Genomic DNA, 21,739 nt, shown 5'->3' on the forward strand with positions numbered 1-21,739 from the left:
CGTCTTATTTTTGCTTGTCTCTCGATTAAAATATTAATTAAATAGTAGCGGAGGGCAAGCTCGGAAATATTGGCGTACATTTTTCCAGATCCTCCTTTCCAACAGATGGACCCACTGATTTGGAATTCATTGCAGGGGTGGGGGGGGGTCAGTTCTCGTTCCCCAATCTAAAGCGAGACAGTGCCTGAGATCAGGTTACACATCCTGCCCAGCACCGTGCGGGGAGTGGAGGAGGGGAGGGCGAGAGTCCCAATTGAGTGACTCGCTCACAGGGGTGGAGTTTCGGGAGAAACTGTACCGCTCCGACATCCGCGTATGCCTGTATAGTCCGAGTTCAACTGAGGGAAAACTATTATTAATTTCATTTTAAGTTTTGAACGTACAATGTGAGGGAAATGGCTGAAACAAGGTAAGTTTCTTCGAATTGTTTATTTCTGAAAGCACCCTGTTTAATTTTAGAACACAGGCAAAAAGGTGAAAGAGATTTCACTGTAACACCACACTGTGCTTAACTCATGGGGAAAATCATGGAGAAGTCCATTTAGTAGTGTAATCGATAATTGTGGCTTGTCAGTAATAGTTTACATCGCTCCATCTACTTTAGCGTTGACTCTTATTATTTGTATTTGATCTTGCTTACAAGACATGAGAGTGCGCAAAGTACGTTCTGTTTTTACATTGTCATTGTATCACCGAACACAGTTGAGTACAGCCTTAGTTGGATTGGAGAATTATCCTGTTGAGATATCAAGAAAGCCTGACAATGTTTTCATTGTTAACTGCATCGTCAGGGAACACATAATTTTATTATTTTTATGATTATAATTTATAGAAATCACTATGCTCCTTTATAGCGAATTTAACGTCAAACTAAGATGCATGTAAAAAAAAAGTTTTTTCCTCGAGAGAAAAAAAGTCGTGAATACGGTACTTTTCTAAAGTGCTGGGAATATCGTTTTTCTGTGTAATCAACGGTGTAATGCCTTCGGGGGACACTTAAAAAATAAATTCTGTGAGTTTTGGTCTGCAGTGGATTAATGTGATCAGTAACGCAACGTGTTCTATCTTGACTGGTATGCTTGGAGCAGATGTGTGGAACAGTGCAGGCAGGTTTATAATATTTTGCCTGGTTGATCGTCTTGCAAGGCACATTCCTGAATTTATCCTGTTTTCCAGGTGTCAAGAGATGAACAAAACGTTTAGTTGCGTTACAGTCGTCTTTCAATTTCTCTTGTTTTCATGGCAGTTTGTCTCGGAGTTGTTTGAGAATCCAGTAGTCTCTCCAGATTTAGGGACTAAGCTAATGCTATTGAGAGTAGTTTTGCAATACTGTATTTCAATATTTAATAACATGCGGGGCAAATTACGATAGCAGAAGAAAATACATTACTTTGTTACTTTTGTAGACCGTTTTGAGAGTGGTTGCGAAAATAACACACTGGTTGAGAAAGAACAGGTTACAATGTGCACACGTGTGGCTTGTTAATTTTGTTTATTGAGGTAAGATTTTGTTTGGTTTTATGTTTCTGAGGTACACTGCAGTTGTTGGCAATGTTTTTAAACAAATCGAGTTTTCACTGGTATTCAGAACCACTATGATTCATTTTTAGCCGTAGGAAATAGCCTTTTTTTAAGTATGAAAAGTTAAAACGCAGTTTTGCAAAAGAAAAAATTGCATGGTGAATTTTGTGATGTGACAGCAATTGCATAATCAGTATTTCTTGTGTCCTGAAATAAGTCGATGTGATTAACTCGGCTGTGGTTAATCTTTACGAAATCTCTTTTGAATCTCTTCATATACAGCGGCAAGTTGACTGGGTTTAGATGCGAAAGTAAGCTAAAGAATTTAAGTAGGAGCATTGTTGTTCCTTGCTTCATTTTGTTGCCCATAAATTACTTTATTTGCTTTTTTACACATTACACATTTACCGGCATCTGTTGTATAGTCGGACAGATGTGGATTTCTTTTGCTTCCCTTTATTGTTATTGGTAATTATGTGTGCGCTGGGTTGCTGCGCTTCATAAATGTGGAATCACTACGCGATAAGTCTTCGATTGAGGCTGTGACATGAAACAGACAGGTGGCCCCCTATTTTCCTCGGCCGTAACATCTGCTTTTCTGCGCTCCTGTTCTTTTGGACTGTTGGCTTTTGCCTACGTGCTCAGGCGACTCCTGTTTCATGGTTTTCTTTTTGCTGTTGCACAGCAGATCCCGAAATCCTAGCTGCACATACGGTGGAGACGTACTTTCCTCTTAATGATCCTTATTCGGGCCAGTTGCCTGAAGGATGTGATCGAGGTATTAGGACACACGGATCTGCAGGACGAATATGCTGGCTCTAAACAAAAGGCAACTAAAACATGGTTAAGGTCAATTTACATCTGCATGGACTTGCACTGGCTTTAGATTTATAATGGTGCTGAAGAACGAGTATTGTTGTAGTTGATTAAATCAGAATTCTCATAACTTTCAGGTCATTTTGGTTAACCTATGATCTTCACAATTGTTCTATTGTGTGTGGCTTCAGAACCTAGTCTCCAGCTTTTGTCTTGTAGACCCTAATAGATCCACATCTGACAAAACCACTTGTGAATTCCTAAGGAAATAAGTATCTCTCACCTACTTTGCTCCTGTTGCCAAATCCTGTTACACTGGGAAAGTGTGATCTTTATGGTGTCTTGAATAATTAATGGCAGCTAGATAGGTGACACAAATCTCTTCATTTACAATTGTACAGCTCAGAGAATGTGACTTGTTTTCTATGCTAAGAAACAAACATCTTTCAGCTTCCTAGGACTATTATGTGAAACAAACTAGCATGTTTAGTTAAAATGTCTCTTCTTTGTTCATTTCAAAATTGACCCAATTTCATGTTTAAATTGATCAGACTACTGTTTTGACATTTTAAAATGCTTTGTTGACTGTACCTGGTCCAGGCCTCATCCATAATAGGAGCTTGTATAAATGTAGGTAAATTTAGGTAATAATGACATTCATTATGCTGAAGGTGTTCTGTGCATTTTAAGAAAGGTTTTAGTTACATACTACACATTTGTGCTGTCATCTGCATTAATATCAGTCAGAGTTTTTAACTTCTGAGCTGTGTATTTGTTTTAGCCCTTTGAGGATGACTCAAGTACTCATTCTGTTCAAGAAGCTTTGTGAACACATGTCAGATTGCCGTCCGGGCTGAGAACAAAGTCTTGTTTCTAAACCAGGAGCTGGTGAACATTGTCTTCATTTTCTGTTCTATGGGCTTAGAATGCTGAAAGCTGAAGGGTGCAATTTACAGTGTATATAAGAGCTCATAATACTGCAGGCTACCTGGACAGACCTGCCTGTTGCTGCAGTGGGGCCTTACCACCCTCCTACCCTTTCTTCCACTCTCGTTTTTCAAAGCATTTTTGATTCAAATCTTTTTGTGCATAATAATGTGGTCCCTTTCCAAAGTATTGCGGTCCCTTGTTGATGATTCCCCTGACTGGACTTTAACCAGAAGAATGTGGCTCAGTCCGTCCTCCCAGCTCCTAGCCCCTCTTCACTGTGCCCTTCCCCCGGGTTTAAAAACAAGAGTTTACTCTGGGCAAACAGAGGTGCTGTGTGGCCTGTCCCTTCCATTCTCACAATTCCCACACCAGGATTCTTATGGTTCAGCCTGCTCTCTCAAATCACATTTTATTTGTATTTACCAAAGCTGTTTGTTTATGTTTAAAGTAGCTCTCGGTGTGCAATAATTACATCAGCTTGTATGTGTCGGTATTCATGAGCAGTGTAATTAGTTACACTTTAAGCACCAGATTCATTAGCATCTCTGGGTGCCTATCTTGTAATGGGATTCAGAGCCTTCAGTGTCTGTGGCATAAGGTATGATAAAGTAGAAGGGGGTTAGACTGAAGAATGTGCGGTTTCGAAGTTAGTCCTGAGTAGTTTGGCTGTCACATGGCAGCAGTTTTTCAAAGGAGCGTCAAAATATTTTGCCAAATAATGCCTTTTTAACATCTGGGCCAGTTCTGTTCAGGTTGTTCCCATGTTTTGACAAAGACACGGCCTCCTATTCCACAAAGTCCATCTGCAGCGCACACAGACACAGCACTGAACAGTTAAGACAACTCCTGGTGAAACTTGCATTTCCATAGCAACCAGCAACAAGCTGATTGATCGGCACAGGCTTGGGGGGGTCAGAGATTGGTATGCGCATTTCACAGTCATTTGCAGTTTAAATGTCCTTTTTGTGTTGCAAACAGGGTAGTCCTTCCTGGCAACTGAGAACTATTCCATCTCAGGACACGTCTGCCTCTGCGTTAAGAACGTCTGCTGTTGTTTAGATTTCCCCAGTACCTGAAGGTTATGTTGCCACGACTATATTTGGATGAATTAGTCATTATATTCCTTGACCTGAAGATTATGTAGCATGCAGGCTGAGTTGTTATTCCGGCTGGATCGATTTAGGTAGCATTACAGAGGCAGGGCTGATTTACATACTGATGCTGCTTTGTGTTTAGCTTGAGGGTTACAGTGGCAGGTAAGGCCAAATGCACCTCCAGGAAATTTTTAAAATACAAAAAAACAGCCTTCGCCTTTCTCTCAAGCTTTGTGTAAAACGATGTCAACACTGAGCTGCAGCCTTTAACCAAATGGTTCTGCATGATTTGAAAGGGGAACTGCAGTCACAATGTCTCAGACTGGTTATTTGATCTCAGTAATATAATTAATTAATTGACAGTATAGAAAACGTTTAACAAATTTCGAATTGAGAACAAAATCGTGAACTTTGTGAAGGCACTGTAAGTCTCCATGTTGTTGCAAACCCCTGGCGTCTCCACGGGCGAGAGCGAGAGTTCCCACAAATAGCCATGTGATGTGGCCTTTCCTGCTCCCTAGTCACTGTAACGACTACTGTAATGTGATGTCAAGCGAATCAGTTCAGGCTGTGCAGCAGACTTTTCACTGCAGAAATGTTCCAATGTGATCTGCATGGCGAGTTAACAAGTAAATAGTATTTGTTGGCAAAACCTCCTCGAAATTGAGAGCAGTATTTCTATTGGATTAAAAGAGTATTCACCAGCCTGCTTGTCTATAATCTAATGAAGCTGCTTCACGTCACTGGAAGTTTTGTTGTCTTGTTCTGAATTGCAGAACATGGCGCTGTGCAGACCTGGAAATTTAATCTATTTTGTGATGTAAATTGGAGATTTACACGTTACTGTGTACATTTGACTTTTATTGTGGTTTGAACTGCACTCGTCAATGCTGATTTTTTCTAACCTCGAAATATAAAAATAGTATTGAAGTTCCCCTTTGGCACTGCCACTGTTCTATTATGTAATACTGGTACCTTTTCCGGTCGAGACAGTTCTTGAAAGAACATCTTAATGTTTTGGCGACCACATCACATGCCTTGAGAAAGTCTTATTTATCAAGTGAGCAGTTGATATACTGTACGTGTTTTTTGCCTCTTCATTGACTTCAGTTATGTCCTTTTGTTTCCTGTATTCAAAGAGTTAAGTTTTTTCCAAAAGGCTTTAATTTTTCCGATCCCTTCAGAATTTCTGGTTAAAGAAAGATGTGCGGGTGTTCTTCTGTCAAGATCAGTGGGAAGATTTTACCTGTCGTCTCAGGACTTTCTAGTCCAGATAAATTCAACAATGCTGGTTTAATCCTAGACCCAGGAAGTCACGAGGTTGTCTGATCCAGGACTCATAATCACTCAGCCCTTCATTCTTAGCTGTATCTGACACAGCCTGTGTTTGAACCTTTGCGAGGCTTGATGTCAGCACCTGCCTCTTGCCCTGTGTTGCTGCCTGCATTTGTGTTTAAAGAGCAGTATGTGGTGTCATTTGAGATGGGAAGTGATAGGCAGAACTGGAAGTGGTGCCCAGAGAGGAATGCTGAATGTGTTGCAGGCTGATCATTTCAGAGATGGAGGAGAATCCTTTAATTGACCTTGATGCTTGGCTTCTCAGCCCTGGTTGATTCGAGAGGGAGAGACACCTGCTTGTTTCTGTCAGCTCCCTTTAGCAGTGGTAAGCTTCCCCGTGCTTCTTTGTGCCATGTTCTTGTTTAATTTCATGCTCTTCTTCATTTTCTTTTTGCTCTTTAAAATACTCGGGGGCACCGCAAAACAACTTGTGCCATTTGTTTTCGACAGAAACAGTTGCCCTTTAGTGAAAGACCAGAATTAGTTATTTGCTTATTTAGAAATATTTTGTATTGGTGAGACAGACATTATAAGACCATCATTCCTCTTAAGTGGTTCTTCAGAAAGCCCTTTTAAATGATACGCAGTACTGCCTCTTCAAGCATGAGACAAGAGGAATGTAGGTATGCCTTTGTAGGTTAAATGTTTTGTGCGCTTTTTTGTTTTCTGCTTGGCTCCCTGAGTGTCGAGGGACTCATGGGCGCAGCAGTTTGGATAGGAAAAGGATTCTGTTTGTGTGCTGTAACGTTAAGCTGGAACAAGCCTCTTCCTTCCTGTCTCTTACAGCTCTGTGGCCTTTCAGATTCCTCCTCCGATGTGCGCAAGATAAGAGCCTTTTTGTCCCTGCGACAGGGGGCTGGAGCAGTGTCCTGTTTGTCAGGCTGGTTTGAACAAAGGCAGATTTTATTGCCATTTCTCATTGGCTGGGGTTTCAGACAAATACAGTAACTGGCAGAGGTTTAAAAAAGCCTGATGTTTCCAGTGTGAGGATCCACTAGTGAGGAGAAGTAGGCAAACAATGAGTTCCATACATCATGGGGCTGTGAAGACGTTAAAGCAGCTTTCCTTATATAGAATGTGTCACCAGTGTCTGGAGTAAAAGGCTGATTGTTTGGAAATCTTAGCTGTCCGGGTTATACGGGGTACTGGCCTGTCAGCCCCAGGTTGAGTTCTCGTGGGTTATATGGAATTGGTCAGCCCGTGGAGGCGTCCCAGAATTAAATCTTCACTTGCCGCAAAAAATGTCACACAGAGAGATGCAGCTTTTCATAAGCAATATACAGTGTGTGATCCTTGATGTGGTGACTGCACGTGATATTGCTGGGTATCAGTGAAACTGGTGCAATAAAGAGGATTTCTCAAAAGAAAGTACACTTGTTGCACTAACACAAGTGGCTTGCTCAAATTTCCAAAACTCTATATACAACTTTAGATTTTCTTTGAAGCATTTTACAGTAATAATCCATGGTTTCATCCAGCATTTATTTGTACTGTTCATCTCATGATCCATTAATTACTATGTAGTGTTCTTTCAATGTAGTATGTCCCCTGATTTCATTTTCCTGCTGGTGTTTAATCGCTGTATGGAAATGTTTGGATAATTATGGTCCTTCCTCTTTGTGCAGGTGAAGCTTAGTCTCTAACAGAGCCTCTTTCTATTCACTTCTTCATCCATCATTGACCCAGGGCTTCGGGCTAGCCCCTGTGTGTTCAGAACTGCAGGGTTGGACTGTGCCGAGCTGATATCTTCTCTCCTTTTTGAACAGTCTGCCTCACCCCTTCCCAGCCTTCTGTGCTTTAAATGTACAGCATTGTACTTTACAACATTGCAGGCGATTAAAAGCAACACAAAAACCACCTACAAAGAAGGCACAGATATGAGAATGCTTCATGCTCCTAATGGTAAATTGTGTTTTCGACACTTATGTCGTAATGCGAGTTCTTACTCAGTTGAATGTCAAGGGTTTCAAGATGATTTTGGCAGTTGTGCCTTTTGTTTTCTTCAGGGCACCATCTCAAAGCACATTTCAGTGAATTCTGTTCATGTGGAGTCATGCAGCAGATGCTTTGCCACTTTCTCCCGCTTTGCTGTGCTCCAGCCAGTAATTTCTCAAACAGCATTGGGGAGCACTGGAGGCAGAGCCAAAATCCATTTGCTGGAGCATAGGGGTAATGCAGTGAAATCAGAGCTAATGAGTCTAACATGTTTTATGCAGGATGACTGGGGAGCGAGAGCTGTCCCTCGGGCAACGCGAGCGGAGGTGCTTTGCAGATCAAACCGCTGTGATCAAAGTCAACCTGCATGACTTAACTGTATGAGCTCATTACCTGGCCCCTCTACTTCAGCGGCTTTCAAAGTCAGCACGTCTTATCAGTAGCAGCCTGCCTTCGACAAGGTATCCCACTCTGCGCAGCAAAAATCGGCTAAGGACAGATAAAAAACCGCTGGAGTAAACTGGTACATTGTGCAAAGAATGAATGTTTCTCTCTCAGAGCCCCCTTTGACTCTCTGCTGAATTTATGAAGCATTTCACTGCTGAGAGAAGCATCCTAAGTTTAACCTTTATTTACTCCCTTTTAACAGTGTTTTAACACTCATTTGATCATGCAAGCGCAGTACGTGATCTCGGACAACAGAAAGTCAACAGTGTTTTGCACTAATATGGAATGCATTTCAGACCACAGACTTCAATTTGTCTTTTCCCTGATGAAGAAAACTTGCATCAGCATTTGGATCCTTTGGATTGGAAGTAGTTACATACATTTTCATTTTTTAATTTAACTAAAGGTCCTGCTGACACATTCCCAGTTTGGCAGTTTTGTATTAGAGGGAGCTCTGAGGTGATGTCCTATAATTCAATTTGCAATGGATCTTTGGAAGGTCAGAGCCTCAAAAGGGGATCCCTTCAGCTTTAAAGAATCCTGCCGGTATTAAGGTAACCTTAGCTGTGAAGAGCAGATGAGTGTGGGCAGCCCTTTTGGGCTTTGTAGTGAGAGGATCACTGGCACCAACCTCTTATACCTACTGGCTGCCAGCCAGATTCCTGTACAAGCTCCATGGCAGATCTGTTAACACAAGTCACACTTAATAATTTGTGACAGTTTATCCTTTGCAGAATAAGCCTGCGTTTGTTCATGCTGTTAAAATTTCTTTTTATTTGTCCAAATGGACACCGACAGCTGCAGCAGCCTCCAAGATCAGGGAAGAATAGTTGCAGCAACCTGCATGAATAACGAGCCGAAACACTGCCAGCTTTGTTTGAGGACAAACTAGTAGGAGCCTTAGCAAAGAAAAGAAAAACCTCTTTATTTCCCCACCTCCTGCACACAGTGTTTTAGCTGTACTCCAAAGGCCAGCTGATGAAAATGTATTTGCTATTGTACCCAATACCACAAAACAAAAAGCCTATTTTTTTTTTGCCTTGAGTTATTTTTTTACTGCTGATGTGCTGTGCTGCAGTCCAGTCTGCAAAGTGCTTGTTTCAGATCTTTGACTAAATAAACACACACCCTGTTTTAAAACACAACATGCAAATGGTAGGTTTGTGTGTCCCTCCCAGTGTGACCAGAGGGAGCGAAAAAATCGTCAGGGAAAACCGACAAAAAAAAATACAGATTCTAAACATTTACAAAGCACTTTATTACCTAGATATTTTAAAGAATAAATACCTCTTTAGCCGTGAAAGCAGCGTTCTTTCTTCAGCAAGAGGCTTGTGGAATTTTGTAACTGTCTTTTTTATTAGTAATTCAGCTTTGAACCCTTGTGGAAACACGTTTTCCAGCAAATCTTTCTTGCATTCTCTGCAACAAGTTATAGTGGACAGTGGTCAGATTTCCTTTGAATAATATCTCCAGAGCTAATAGTTCAATACCCTGGGAACAGTATATGCAGTTTGGTTAATGAGGCATTTACACCACACGACAAAAAAGTCAGATGTTTTTTGAATATTTTCCCCTTTTTATGAGAGGGGCAACATGTGAGGGGTGGGAAAAATTCTGGTCTAGACGCTAGCGCTTTCTAATTTTAGGCTGTGTGATTTTGAGATCAGATGGAGACTACGCAACTGAGTCATTGTAAGAGCACTGCTGGGAAAGATGATTGAATTGCCTGCTGTTGACCACTGGCATACAGAAGGAAGAAGAATCTTGTGTGATATCTAGACTTTATCAGACAACTGCAGTGCCCATCCAAAACCTTATTCAACTCCTCAGCTGTCCTCTTATCAGACAAGTATCTTCTTGAAAAAAACTTGAGCTTTGTGGTAATCTACATGGTAAGTGGATTACTGTGGCAAAAAAAAATGCAGGCTAAAGAGTAATTGCAGACAAATCGTGAGCCTGCTTGACTGCCCTCTTTGAGGTGGTTCCCATTGACAAAGCAAACCTTCTGGAGAATTATTTGTAGTAAAGATCAGAGGTTTCCTTTCTCTGTATGCTTGCAACATGCTTTAGAGAAGGGAGGGTTTTCCCTTGAAAAACAACTGTTTGTTCAACTGTGTCCAGCGTTTTAGTCCTGTGTTTTCTGTGATCCTCTTGGGTAACAACTGATGGCAAGTCTGGTTGTGCCAACAAGATTTTTCCATAGTATTGTGCTGAGAATGTTCTTTGGCTACATTTGTAACACTGTGGGTGCCTAATCTACACATGCAAAACACTTTTTGTTTTTTAGACTAATATTTTTAAGTTGTTTTTTTTTTCATTTATTTTACACAAAAATTAATTTACAAATTACACATTGCACTTTTAAGCGTATTATGTTCTTGAAGGTTAAAAATCTTCAGGTCGCGCATTTTTCACTACTGTTCCAAACTAGTCTATTCTTTTTGAGTAATTTTGGTGTCTCATGTCAGCTAGATTAAGACAGAGAAGACATTAGTCACTATGGGGATGTTGTTTAAATGGAGATTATCTTGATTTTCACGTTATTTGAAGGAGAAACTGAAGAAGGGCGTGCTAAAATAGCTCTGCTTTGGATAGCAGCCTAAAAGAAAGGCCAGTAGCGTCCAAAGGAGTCCAAAGAAATGCCGTGCAGAATGGCAGTGAAAGAAGTTTGAGATCTTCAGATCTAGGGCAGTATAGTGGTACGGTGGTGTGGTTGGTTAGGACCAGTGGCTCACAGCTTTAGGGTCCTGGGTTTGATACCATCTTGGGACACCTGTCTCGGCGGAGTTTGCATGTTTTCCCCTGTGTTCACTTGGGTTGGTCGGGTTTCCTCCCACTTCCCAAAGAAATGCAAGCTAGTTTGATTGCCCGCTCTGAACTGTCCTGTGTGGCTTTTCCCCGAGTACACGCAGTACTGGCTACTTACTGGACTGTAGGAGACTAGAAGTACTGAGACATTGAAAAGTCAGATATAAGAAGAAAGAATATTCTAGAAACATCTTACTTTTCATTAAATGTATGGACTGGTCGCTGGTCAGTGACCCTTCCGATTCTTGCATTTAAGAGACATTTTTAATGGAAAAACAAAGACAAATGTGAATCTACCTGGAATAATGTGCATTTAGACTTCAGCCCTTATTTCTAAAAATCAAAAGAAACCCTTGGAAGATTGGCAGGCTGTTTAGAAATCCATTCTTGCTTTCAGTTCTGTTATTCATATTATGTTTATTTTGTATATCCCACCAGCCTGCTGGTACACCAGAAAATAGATTAGCCTCACCCGCTGCAAAAAATGGATTGAAAACTGCACTGGGCTGGGTGTGGACTCCTTTTCAGATCTTGTCACATCTGAATTGGTGGCTGTGATGGTGCGGTTCAGTGTCCTTTCAGTCCCTGTTCAGTGTACAAGCTGACACCCACAGTACAGCAAACACAGCAGCTAAGTGAGAGCGGCCAAGTCTGGCTCACAGACCACTGCTAGCAAACAGGCCGGTCTGCTTGTCTTTTTCGGCTTCTCAGGTTTTGTCCGACATCAGGACTCATGTAGTTTAGTTTTTTCTAAAGGTCAAAATAAGCAACAAATACTTGTATGTGGCTTACACAAACTGCTGCTACATATTCGTACAAAGGTATTGTTTTTTGGTGTTCATTTTTCACCGCCCTTAAAAAAAGAACACCTGTGGTACCTGACCTACCCTCATTTAAACCTCTTTTGAATTTGCAGACAAAAGAGTATGTCAAAGATAATTAGATTACACAAACACATATCTAAATGGCTCGGAATGAAGAATGTAAAACCAAGCAGGTTGGACAACAAAGAGGAAATTGCAGCCATTCACTGAAATTCTAAGGCAGTGAGGAACTGGAGGGAGAGGGATGTCAGAGGAAAATTGATTGACTCAATAACAGCACTGATTAAGGCATTTTAACTCTTTTTTTTGTTGTCTGAATTGTTGTTTCTGAGTAAAAACAAATTAGAATTGGTTATTTGTTGTAGGAATGCTTCCTTTGGAGGAAAAGTAGCTCCATAACTCCCCAAGTTTTCATTGTTGTACAAAAATATTTATAGGCAGTGGTACATAGGGGTTCTGACAGACTAGCTCAGATTTAATGTTCCTAGACTTTCAAGTTCCAACAGGCCATACAGGGTTAAAATCAAGCATAACCCAAATACATTTTCACTGGGAAAGGTATTCATGCTGAATATGTGTATGATTTAGCAAGCATTGTACAGCTTGTGTAGAGTGTCACACTATAAATCTTTTGGAAATAGTGTACTGTACACTTGGCTTGTCTTAATGTTAAGCTGGAGAGTAAAAAACAAAAAAAGGTCTCTGAAAGTTTGCAGAAATACTGTAATGTTTGTTTAAGACTCGAAAGTGATACAGTTTCCAATTTCTGCACTGTACAGACAGGGGGCTTTCTCGGTATCCGTCACTGGAAAAGCAACTTGAAACAGAGGTTCAGTTTACTTTGGTCTCTCTGTAATTTTCATTGGCAGTGAGTGGAAAGGATGTTTGGCACTTTTTATTTTTGCTCCCAAATTGTAACCTCTGCAGAGAAAGGGACTTTGTGTCTTCAGGCAGGACATAATTGGCAGTAAATACTGCTCTGAGCTGGCATGGGGTGTTGCAAGCTGGCAGACACTCATCCGAAAATAAATGAGAAAAAAGAAATAAATGACTTTAGTGGTAACCCAGAGTTAGGTTTAGGAGCAAACCCCGAACTCCAAATAACGTGGTTGTGCCCACGTTTATAGAATGTAATATAAAAAAACACCAGTAACAGTAGATAAAAGATGTGTGGTCTCTGGGGAGACAAGAAGCTTATGTGCCTCAGTACCACACCCATCTGGTGTGGTACAGATGATTGGAAAAGCTGTTGTTTCCAAGGGGAATCTTGTCAGATACTAGCATGATACAAGAAAGTACTGCTGTTTCCGTGCTTATCAATACTGTGTGTAGTTCGGAGCTGTTATCGTGATGGAAGATTTTCTGTATGTTGATGGGTTTAAAGTTTTAAAGCGGGTTTGATTTATACAGCAAATACCTGGGGTTCCATCCCTGGTCCTGGAGGTTTTATAAGTAGTCTTTAAACCATCGATTTCTAAAGGACTGGGACAATTTAACTAGAATCAGCTAAACAGGTGCTGTGTTTTTTTTTAAACTCAGAGATCATTTGGAACAAAAATCAAAATATCCTTCAGGCCCCAAGGACCAGCATACCCAGAATTGTAACTTGACTGTAATTGTTTAATTAATCAACTGCTTAAACAACTGGTCCTGATTCTACAAAAAACAACATAGTTCAGGGTCACCTATAAGAATAACTTGATTAGGGCTCTGCAGGACCAGAGTTGGAGAATTCTGCTGAATAGATTTGATCTTAGCTGGTCTCTGTATCCCCTCTGATTTTGTCAGTTAACATTTGCAGTTGAATTTCTCCTTGTCCCCGTCTATAATTTTCTTCTGTGAATTTCTTTCCTCTTGCCTTCTAAAAATTAATTTAATATGCTTCTATTAAACTGGTTTGGCATTGGACACATAGTCCGTATTTATATTCAATGCTTGTGGGCAGTGACTGGAATTCAGAGGTTTTTACCCTGTAGCTATGTTGTTAGTGAGGGCTGCTTTAAAACTTTGAGATCCATGTTGCTCATTGTTGGTCCAGTAGAGCTAGTTTTCATTATAAGTCTTTGGAATTGTGAATGATTGCTGAAATGCCTTGGATATACCATCTATCAATCCACCCATTACCAGAAAGCAGCTTATACTTGATGGGGGTCGAAACAGTTCAGACATTCCTGGGAGCCCAGAGTGCAACGCAGGACTTTACCTGGACAGAACACCAGTTGCTAAATTGTTCCCTCCTTACAACCGTTGTTACCGACATACTTGGCAAAACCATAGTGCTGAAGTGCTCCAGTGAGTGTGGTAGTTTTTGCAGAGGTTTCAAATTTGGGATTCACTCCAGTGATTCTCTGGCCAAAGATTTAGCATGTAATTAGTCCCCATAATCACGTCTAACCACTCACAAGCTGGAATATTCCTGTAGCTACTTGAGAGTTGGTTATGGAATTTTGTTTGCATCACCCAAAGCTGGCTTCTCTAACGGAGACGTTCTGCTGAAACAATTGCCCAGTGCAGTGCAAGCACTTTTGCAGATGCTCCAAAATGTAGTCCCTCTTAACAGTTTAAAAATAGTTTATAACCTACTTAGTGCACAAAAAAAATCTCTTTTGCTGTTGAGGCCAATGAAATCCACATCTCATCGGCAGCCTACATACGCTTAAAAAAATCGCTGAGAGCATGACAGAAATATTCAGGTTTGAGGGGGCTGTTGCAATTTTGTGGGGGATGGGGAATTTTTAGAAATCCTCAATCTAGTTTTAGATTGTATTGCCGTGCACTGGCAGCATGGTAAAAAGCCTATATTTTACCATTCATTACATTTTTCATTATGTTTTTGTTTTTTTCACCCAAAAAGTGAAGTACTGAAGAAACAGACTGAAAATATTTTTTTTTGTTGACAGACTGAACATATTTTGTTGTTGGCAGCTTATTGGACATTATTTCCCTTTTAACTCAATGTAGTAGTTTACTTTCATTATTTTCTTCATGTGCCCTACAAGCTCAAATTTGCTTAGTTCCAGGTTTTTGGGAAATACAATAACACGCAACCCAAGCTCAAAAGAGAATATTGACCACCTCATAGTTTAGACACAGGTATCCAGAGGTGCAAGTATGAGTATAAAATTGATTATTGTAAAACAAAAAAACATTGTACTTTGTGAAACCTTTTAACAGAGACAGTCTGTTTTTGTTTGAGTGCCTTTTATTATTAGGTAGCAAGATATAACCAATGAAAGACCTAACATTACATTTGCTGTCTTTGTCAGAGAATGGTGAAGATACTGCTGCAAGCCTTTTGAAACCCTAAGCTTTTGTTTGTTTTTTTTTTGTCTTTTATTAACTGAGGAGAGGTGTGTAAAAATAAAGCCATTATCCCTTTCTGTCACTCAAACACTATACCAGAACTGACATGGCTTTGGCAAAATTTACTTTGAGGATGTTATGCTTTGTTACTGAGCGTATTTATACAAAAACAAAACAAAGCACTTGAGCCCGTTTCAGCTCTATTAAGACAATACATTATGTTTTCACTTATGGGAAACATGTAGGTAATGGTGAACAAAGAGAGGTTATTTTTAGCAAAAGGTGTAAGTTCCTGAAGAAAGTCACTGTTTATCAAAACACCCACCGTTGGCAGAGACAGGAGACTTTCTGGAAACTTGGCTGAAACTTTTGTGGTCTCATCAAGGACACACTATGTTTTTGTCATTTCGCTTTGGACTTTTTTTCATGCTGAAATAGCGTTTTCAGAGAGTAAATAAGCAGCTCCTTGACCCAGAGAGGAGAATACATCAGGCCCTGAAATGTAATTAGCTTAGTTGCAGGGCAAGCTGGTTGCTGTCTATCTCAGGGACAAATTCTGAGCCACATGGCAGTGTTATCCTCAGTGTGTTTGTCTGTGCCTGTCAGCCTTCCCATCTCTGTGTTTGCTTTAATACATGCCAAGGGGAAAGATATTCTAACCTTTCTATTTAACATGAGTTCACATTCCTGGCTTGTAAAGGTATGACCCAGCTCAGGATATTTAATTCCTTGCCAAGCAGTTTATTAATAGGTGTACAGGAAGAGAGACAGCACAGATTGTCCAGCAGAGAGTGGACTCCAGAAAAACACAGATGAAAGTGTTTCAAGTACAGGAAATGGGTGTCCCCGTAGGATCATTGGCTAAGTGAAAATTTCAGACTGTCCAAAGTGTTTCCATTACTCATTGGCAAAGTTTTCCATTCACTGGATGATCCTCTTTCTACAAATAATGAATTCTGCTTTGTAAAATATTACAAAACCTCACTACTTTCCTGTTGTAGCTCCAGCAATATTTTTTTGGGGGGAAATTGTAACCCGTGTTCTTACCTGGCAGATCTTGTATAATACAGGTGAGTATCTGGAATATTTCAAGTCTCCTGATAAGGGAGAAGACATGTACAGATTTTGCTTTAATGTGTGTTTTTTGTTATGGGATTAGCAGCCATTAGCAGACAGTTTCAAATGTACATGGAACACTTAGTTAAAAAGTTGCTCAAGCCCAACCAAAGGTCCATGTTACCTGACTGTATGGCTCTGAACATTTAGCAAGAGTGCAGGGTTTTCTTTGAAATAGCACATCCTCTTCAATTGACTAGTGTTTGAAAACTGCTGCTGTTGGTGGTTTGGTCATGTTATACAATCTAAGAACTGACTCAGTCCCCAGAAGAGCTGATTACACTGATAGATTGAAGATAGAATGTATCTTCTGGCTGAACTGGAATAGAATAACTTTCAAATTGAAATGATACACAGCTACCCAGTCATATTGATGAAGCCAGTACCTTGGTTTTCTACAGGATGAGATCTTTGGATAGATTAAACACCATCAAACAAGCTAGGTAGGCCTGATTGCCTCCTCAGTAACAATTCTTGTATTCGCATGATTAATGTCACATCTGAAAAGCAAATATCTCAAATATTCAATACCAGCTGCTGAATACACCAGCTGCTGGGTGATGTGCCAGCAGCCACATAATTAGAGTTAAAGAAGAAAAAAGACATTTTTAATTGAAGCCTTTTATGCAACTGATCACATGACCTTTAAAATCGGTCTGGTGATCAACAGAATAGGAACCCATTCTGAGGGAGTTCTGATTTAGAGGAGCTCAGTCTCAATCCCACAGATGGTAGTTTTACACCATTGGCTCCTCAGCCAAGCATTGACACTATATAGCTGATCACACGGTTCCTGGTCATACTGGATTACTATTGCAACAACACATCAGAATTTAGCCGCAGGGTTGATCTCATAATTTAACCCACCTTAATATGTTTCAGCATGCAAACCTTAATAGCTTAAAGGTATTGTAAACCCCTACCACTCAGGTGCCTAGACAGGTATGGATTGCTGTGGTAGGTGCAGTATGAGTGGTGCAAATTTCAATGTTTAATAGCTACAGCAGCTACACCTCTCTGCAAAGGCCTACAAAGACTAGCTCTCCTTTGAAAAGGGACCCCATCCATCTACCCTCACAGACCATAAAGTTTTGAAGCCTGCTATAAAATGGATCACTTCTTGTTTCTTTTGGATGGCTCCCACTACAAGTATAGTCTCTTGCTGAGAGATTTGATGCCCTGTCCCCGCCGCAACCTCACTTGAAACGCAATGAATTGTCACGTTTGAGTGTGTCTTGGCCCTTTTGCGAATGTCTGGGAAAGCAGAAGCATGAGACATGTCAAAATTGTTGGCTACCTGAGTAAGCCTCAGCAGGCTCAGCCAGAGTAAGAAAAAAAGAGAAACAGCACGTTACTCTCAAGAATGCAAAAGCTGCCATGCAGTCTTGGTAAACAATAGGAAAGCTGGGTACAGTTACAGGAAAGACATCAGCAGTTGGTGAATCATGTACAATGCTCTTTGTCTGAAGTGGCTTTGTCTTTATCGTGACCCCGTTGAGTCATTTTTCTGAAAGCTTTTCTTTTTCAAATTTGCAAAAGACTGTGCTGGCAAGGCACACCACTGTTTTTGTACAGAAAGAAAAGAGGGCGGAAGAAAGCCGGAAAAAAAATAATTGATCAATGTTTTGGAATCAATGTTTTTTTGCACCCAAGACAGACAGGTCAGACAATGTCCAGTTAAATTCTGTGTGGTCTGATTGAAATTGTGTGCCAGGCCCACTAAGGTGTCCTTAGCTGCCATAGAATAGCACTGATCTTTTAGTTTATGACATTAAGCACTATCAAGCTGTCTCAAGAGCTTACTTGCCAAAGCCCTTTTACCTTGTGCATTGAGCAATGTTATCTTTTCCTGAGTGCAAGAGCACTGATAGGAGGCAGATACCTTCTGCTTAAGTCTACTCATTTCTTTAAGGACACATGAAAATAAAAACATTTAAAATGCAATGTTCTGTTCTCCATAAAATTGCATTTACACTTGGTAGAGAAACACAATTCTCCTACGAAGGGCAACATCAAATGAAGTAGACTTGTCTCCAAGAACAGTAGTCTTTTATTTTCACAAGTTCACATAAGGCATTGCAATTAAAAAATGATAAATGTAATTTACTGTTGGGTTTTTAGTTTATAGTATCTATGTCCAAGTGTTAAACTTTTTAGTGTGCCAGGAAACCTTCAACCCTTGGAAAATGAAACATATTTCATGATTGTGACACAGCCACTGAGTTTTTTTTTAAATATCTGGTTTACATTTGATTTATATAGGTTAAATGAACACATGTGTCGAACATTAGAGGGTGGGTTTAAAACTTGGACAAATGTGCATCCTTTATCATTGCCCATTTGAAGAACCAGTTATATATAAAACCAGACAAGGGTATTGTAAAAAAGCTCTCAAAGCCAGCATTTACTTTCCCTTTGGCACAGTCTCATTCTTCTTCCTCTGCCTGTGATGATCATTGTGACCTTCCGAACTGAACGTTATCCTGTTTACTGTGGGTGTCAGTGTCGGCGTGTGGGTCCATTTTGTTTTTCAGCGTTTTTGGCTCATTGCTTCTCTATTATTTTCAGCGCATTATGTAAATCGAATTAAATTTGGAAAATAGGTATTCGTCATATAGTCATGTCTATGCAGTTTTTTTTTCAGTAGAAACACTGGGAAGTGATGTTGTAAACAATAGTGTTTTTTGTGGTCCTGTATTTAGAGGCTACTCAATTATTTATGTGTTGCTCGTCCTTTTTGTATGTTCATTTCAAATATGCTTTGTAAGAAGTGTTTGCTCTTACAGTTTTTGCCTTTTAGTGGGCTTCAGTTAGGCCTGCCTGAACTGCAGAAAATGGCAGGCAATGTGTGAAGTTACAGTGGGGTCCTTTTATTTTAATAATAATAATAATTGCTTACACTTAATTAGTGCTTTTCTGGACACTCCCTCAAAGCGCTTTACAGGTAATGGGGACTCCCCTCCACCACCAGTGAGTAGCCCCACTTAGATGATGCTACAGCAGCCAAAGTGCACCAATATGCTCACCACACATCAGCTGTCAGTGGGGAAGATTAATTAATTAAATTAATTAATAAATGGGGGATCATTCCTGGGGAAATTTGGCCAGGACACCAGGGTTACTGCTAGTTATATCACCCTGGATTGGCATTGTGCTTGTTATGCGTTTGTGTTATTGGATGTGTCCTTATGAGGATCAGCCTTGCTAACTGTTGAAGAGTCACTAGAGGCCTATTCAGCCTCTAGTTTACTGTAGTAAACTCAAACCCTGAGGACTCTGCACAGCAGCTGAAGCAGGGTTGTTGTTCATGATGGTGCGGTTTGTGTAGAAGAGGTGTTGTTGTGTCTTAACCATTTTCTTTGGGAGCCTGAGTGGACTACTTGTGCTTATAAAAATAACTTTATGTAACTCTCCTATAGTTTCTCCAATTCCTTGCTTTTTACAAAAAAACATTTGTAGGCATTTTACTTGCTCATAATATTATCATGAGTCATAATATTCTTTGTTAAGGAGGAAGAATACTGACTCTGGGGTGAATTTCTGGTGTTCTGGCCTTTGCATATATTGTATAGTGATTCTTAACTGCTCCATTCATATTTAGTTTATGATTCAGCTGAGGCCAGTGTGTCTGGTCTAGTCTTTCTCCTTGTGTTGAGTTCAAGATCGAAGCCTCCAGCACATTGGGGGAGTTTTGCTTGTTTGTTTGCTCAAATGGGGTTCATCACAGAATAAAAAATTTAGTGTCTAAAAAACAATAAAATAAAAAACAACAAACTCTTTGTTTTTACTGGCATGAAATGTGGCTTATGCTATTTTAAAAGTTTTTTTAGTTGAAGCCCGATCTGCGCCCATTGTTCCAGTTTGCCTGGATTATAGGTTTCTTACCATATAGGAGTTTTTGTGTGAAGAGGACTTAATGACGGATCCTGCCAATCTCAAGGTTTTAACACACAAAAATAAGCGGAATGTACGTGTCTGTTACTTATACGGTTAGAGTTATAGACAGATTGTGTCTTCATGCGTTGGTGCCACTGTACCTGTTGCGAGGCAGTGGATGTAGGCATGCTTGGATGGAATGTGGAAGCCTTTTTGGCCAGATTGCTGGCTCACACTATTCAGTGCATTTCTCTAAAGCTCCTGTGGGAATTGGGTGCCAGCCCTGTTCCAAATGGGCAGGTGGGCACTACGGAGAAGGTACGCTTCATTAGTTTGTGCCTGTTGCGGGCAGCCATATGGCACCAACAAGCACTGGAGGGCACAGGGAATGCACCCTCTTGGGGGGGCCCGTGGCAGAGCCGGAGTCTCTCCGGGGCTCCGGGCAGTGACGCACACGCTTGCACAGTACAGTGGACACTCACTCTGTCTCGCGCATGTCTGCCCGCTTAGCGGGTATCTCGCAGAACCACGAGAAAACGACAGCCGCATGATGTCCGTCCAGGAGAAAGAGCGCTCACCACATCCGTGGATAAAAAAGCAGGATGACCCAAGATAAAATAAAGTGCCAGCTTACACGTCCTGGCAAACAGCAGTGTTTGGAGTTAAAAAAAAACCAACATAAAAGCTACTTTGTCCCTTATCGCCGGGGACGGCTGTTATGATCCAGACCACCAGCGATCCTCGCTCACGCCAGCCCCAGGGGGACTCACAGCTGCGTGACCTCCTGTCCTGTCCCTCGAGGACCGCAGTGTGGGTGGAGGACAGGCTGCGTACTACTGAGAGGCTGCTGGCCCCACTCAGGTGTGAAGGCTTGAGAAACAGAGAACCAAGTGAAAGGGTTGTTCTCTTCTTTATGGAACTCAGTAGGAAGGCAAAGGGAAAAAAAGTCATGAGAATGATGGTGTTATGCAACTTTAAAGGCAAATTGCATTACGAATCTTTGTTTAATTGTTTTTCACATACTGCAGTGTGCCTATCGTTGCTATCTCACTTCTTTTGTCACTGTTTTGCCTTTGAAAGGAAAACAGCCAGTTCCCATCTAATAATGCTGTTTACGTTTCATGGTTGCATTTCTTAATGTTCCTGGATAAGTTTCATTGCATAGCTGATGTCAGATTCTGTTAGCTTTTTAATATTGTAATCCAACAACAGATATTCATATTTTCTCATGCCAGGCTTAGTGCAGTATTAAATCTCACGATGATAAAACGTTCTGGTTCAGCACATTTCTGAAGTAGCAAGCCACGCATTTTTTTAAATATGTAATTTTTTCAAGTTAAATTCCATCCACCTTAGGGGCCTAGACATTTTATAGAGAGGGAGATCAAATTGATAGCCAGGTTCTGGATATACCGGCATTAGTGTGATCCTCTGTGTCTCTGAAGTCATACTAATGCACTCATTTTTAAACGCACAGGAACAAAGAAAATGTTCACAGTTGCTACACATCTGGAATTGTTCCCTGTCTTAGACGAACAATTTAAAACTTTGCGTGAACTCTCATGAGTGACTGTTTGCATGATTCCAACCTCGTATACAAGTCAGGAGCAGTGTAGACATTTTCTCCCTGGGGATTCATAAAATATAGCTTGCATTAAAATTTTGGCTGCTCAGCATATTCTCAGTATCACAGCATTCTCTCTAATTAGTATGTTTACAGCACGCTGACGT

General features: G+C 40.6%; 1 protein-coding gene across 1 annotated transcript in view; it reads left to right on the top strand.

Annotated features, from left to right (window-relative positions):
• Nucleotides 1-251: 251 nt before the first annotated feature.
• The window catches only part of LOC148648199 (rho GTPase-activating protein 39-like), a 69,735-nt gene continuing 48,247 nt past the window's right edge, over nucleotides 252-21,739 (top strand). Inside the window, exon 1 of the mRNA XM_088607580.1 lies at nucleotides 252-409. Coding sequence (XP_088463706.1) covers nucleotides 396-409 — 14 coding nt within the window. The 5' untranslated portion in view covers nucleotides 252-395. The remainder of the gene's footprint in view (nucleotides 410-21,739) is intronic.

The sequence above is a fragment of the Lepisosteus platostomus genome, chromosome 15 (genome assembly GCF_059453375.1).
Source record: "Lepisosteus platostomus isolate fLepPlt1 chromosome 15, fLepPlt1.hap1, whole genome shotgun sequence".
NCBI classification, from domain to species: Eukaryota; Metazoa; Chordata; class Actinopteri; order Semionotiformes; family Lepisosteidae; genus Lepisosteus; species Lepisosteus platostomus.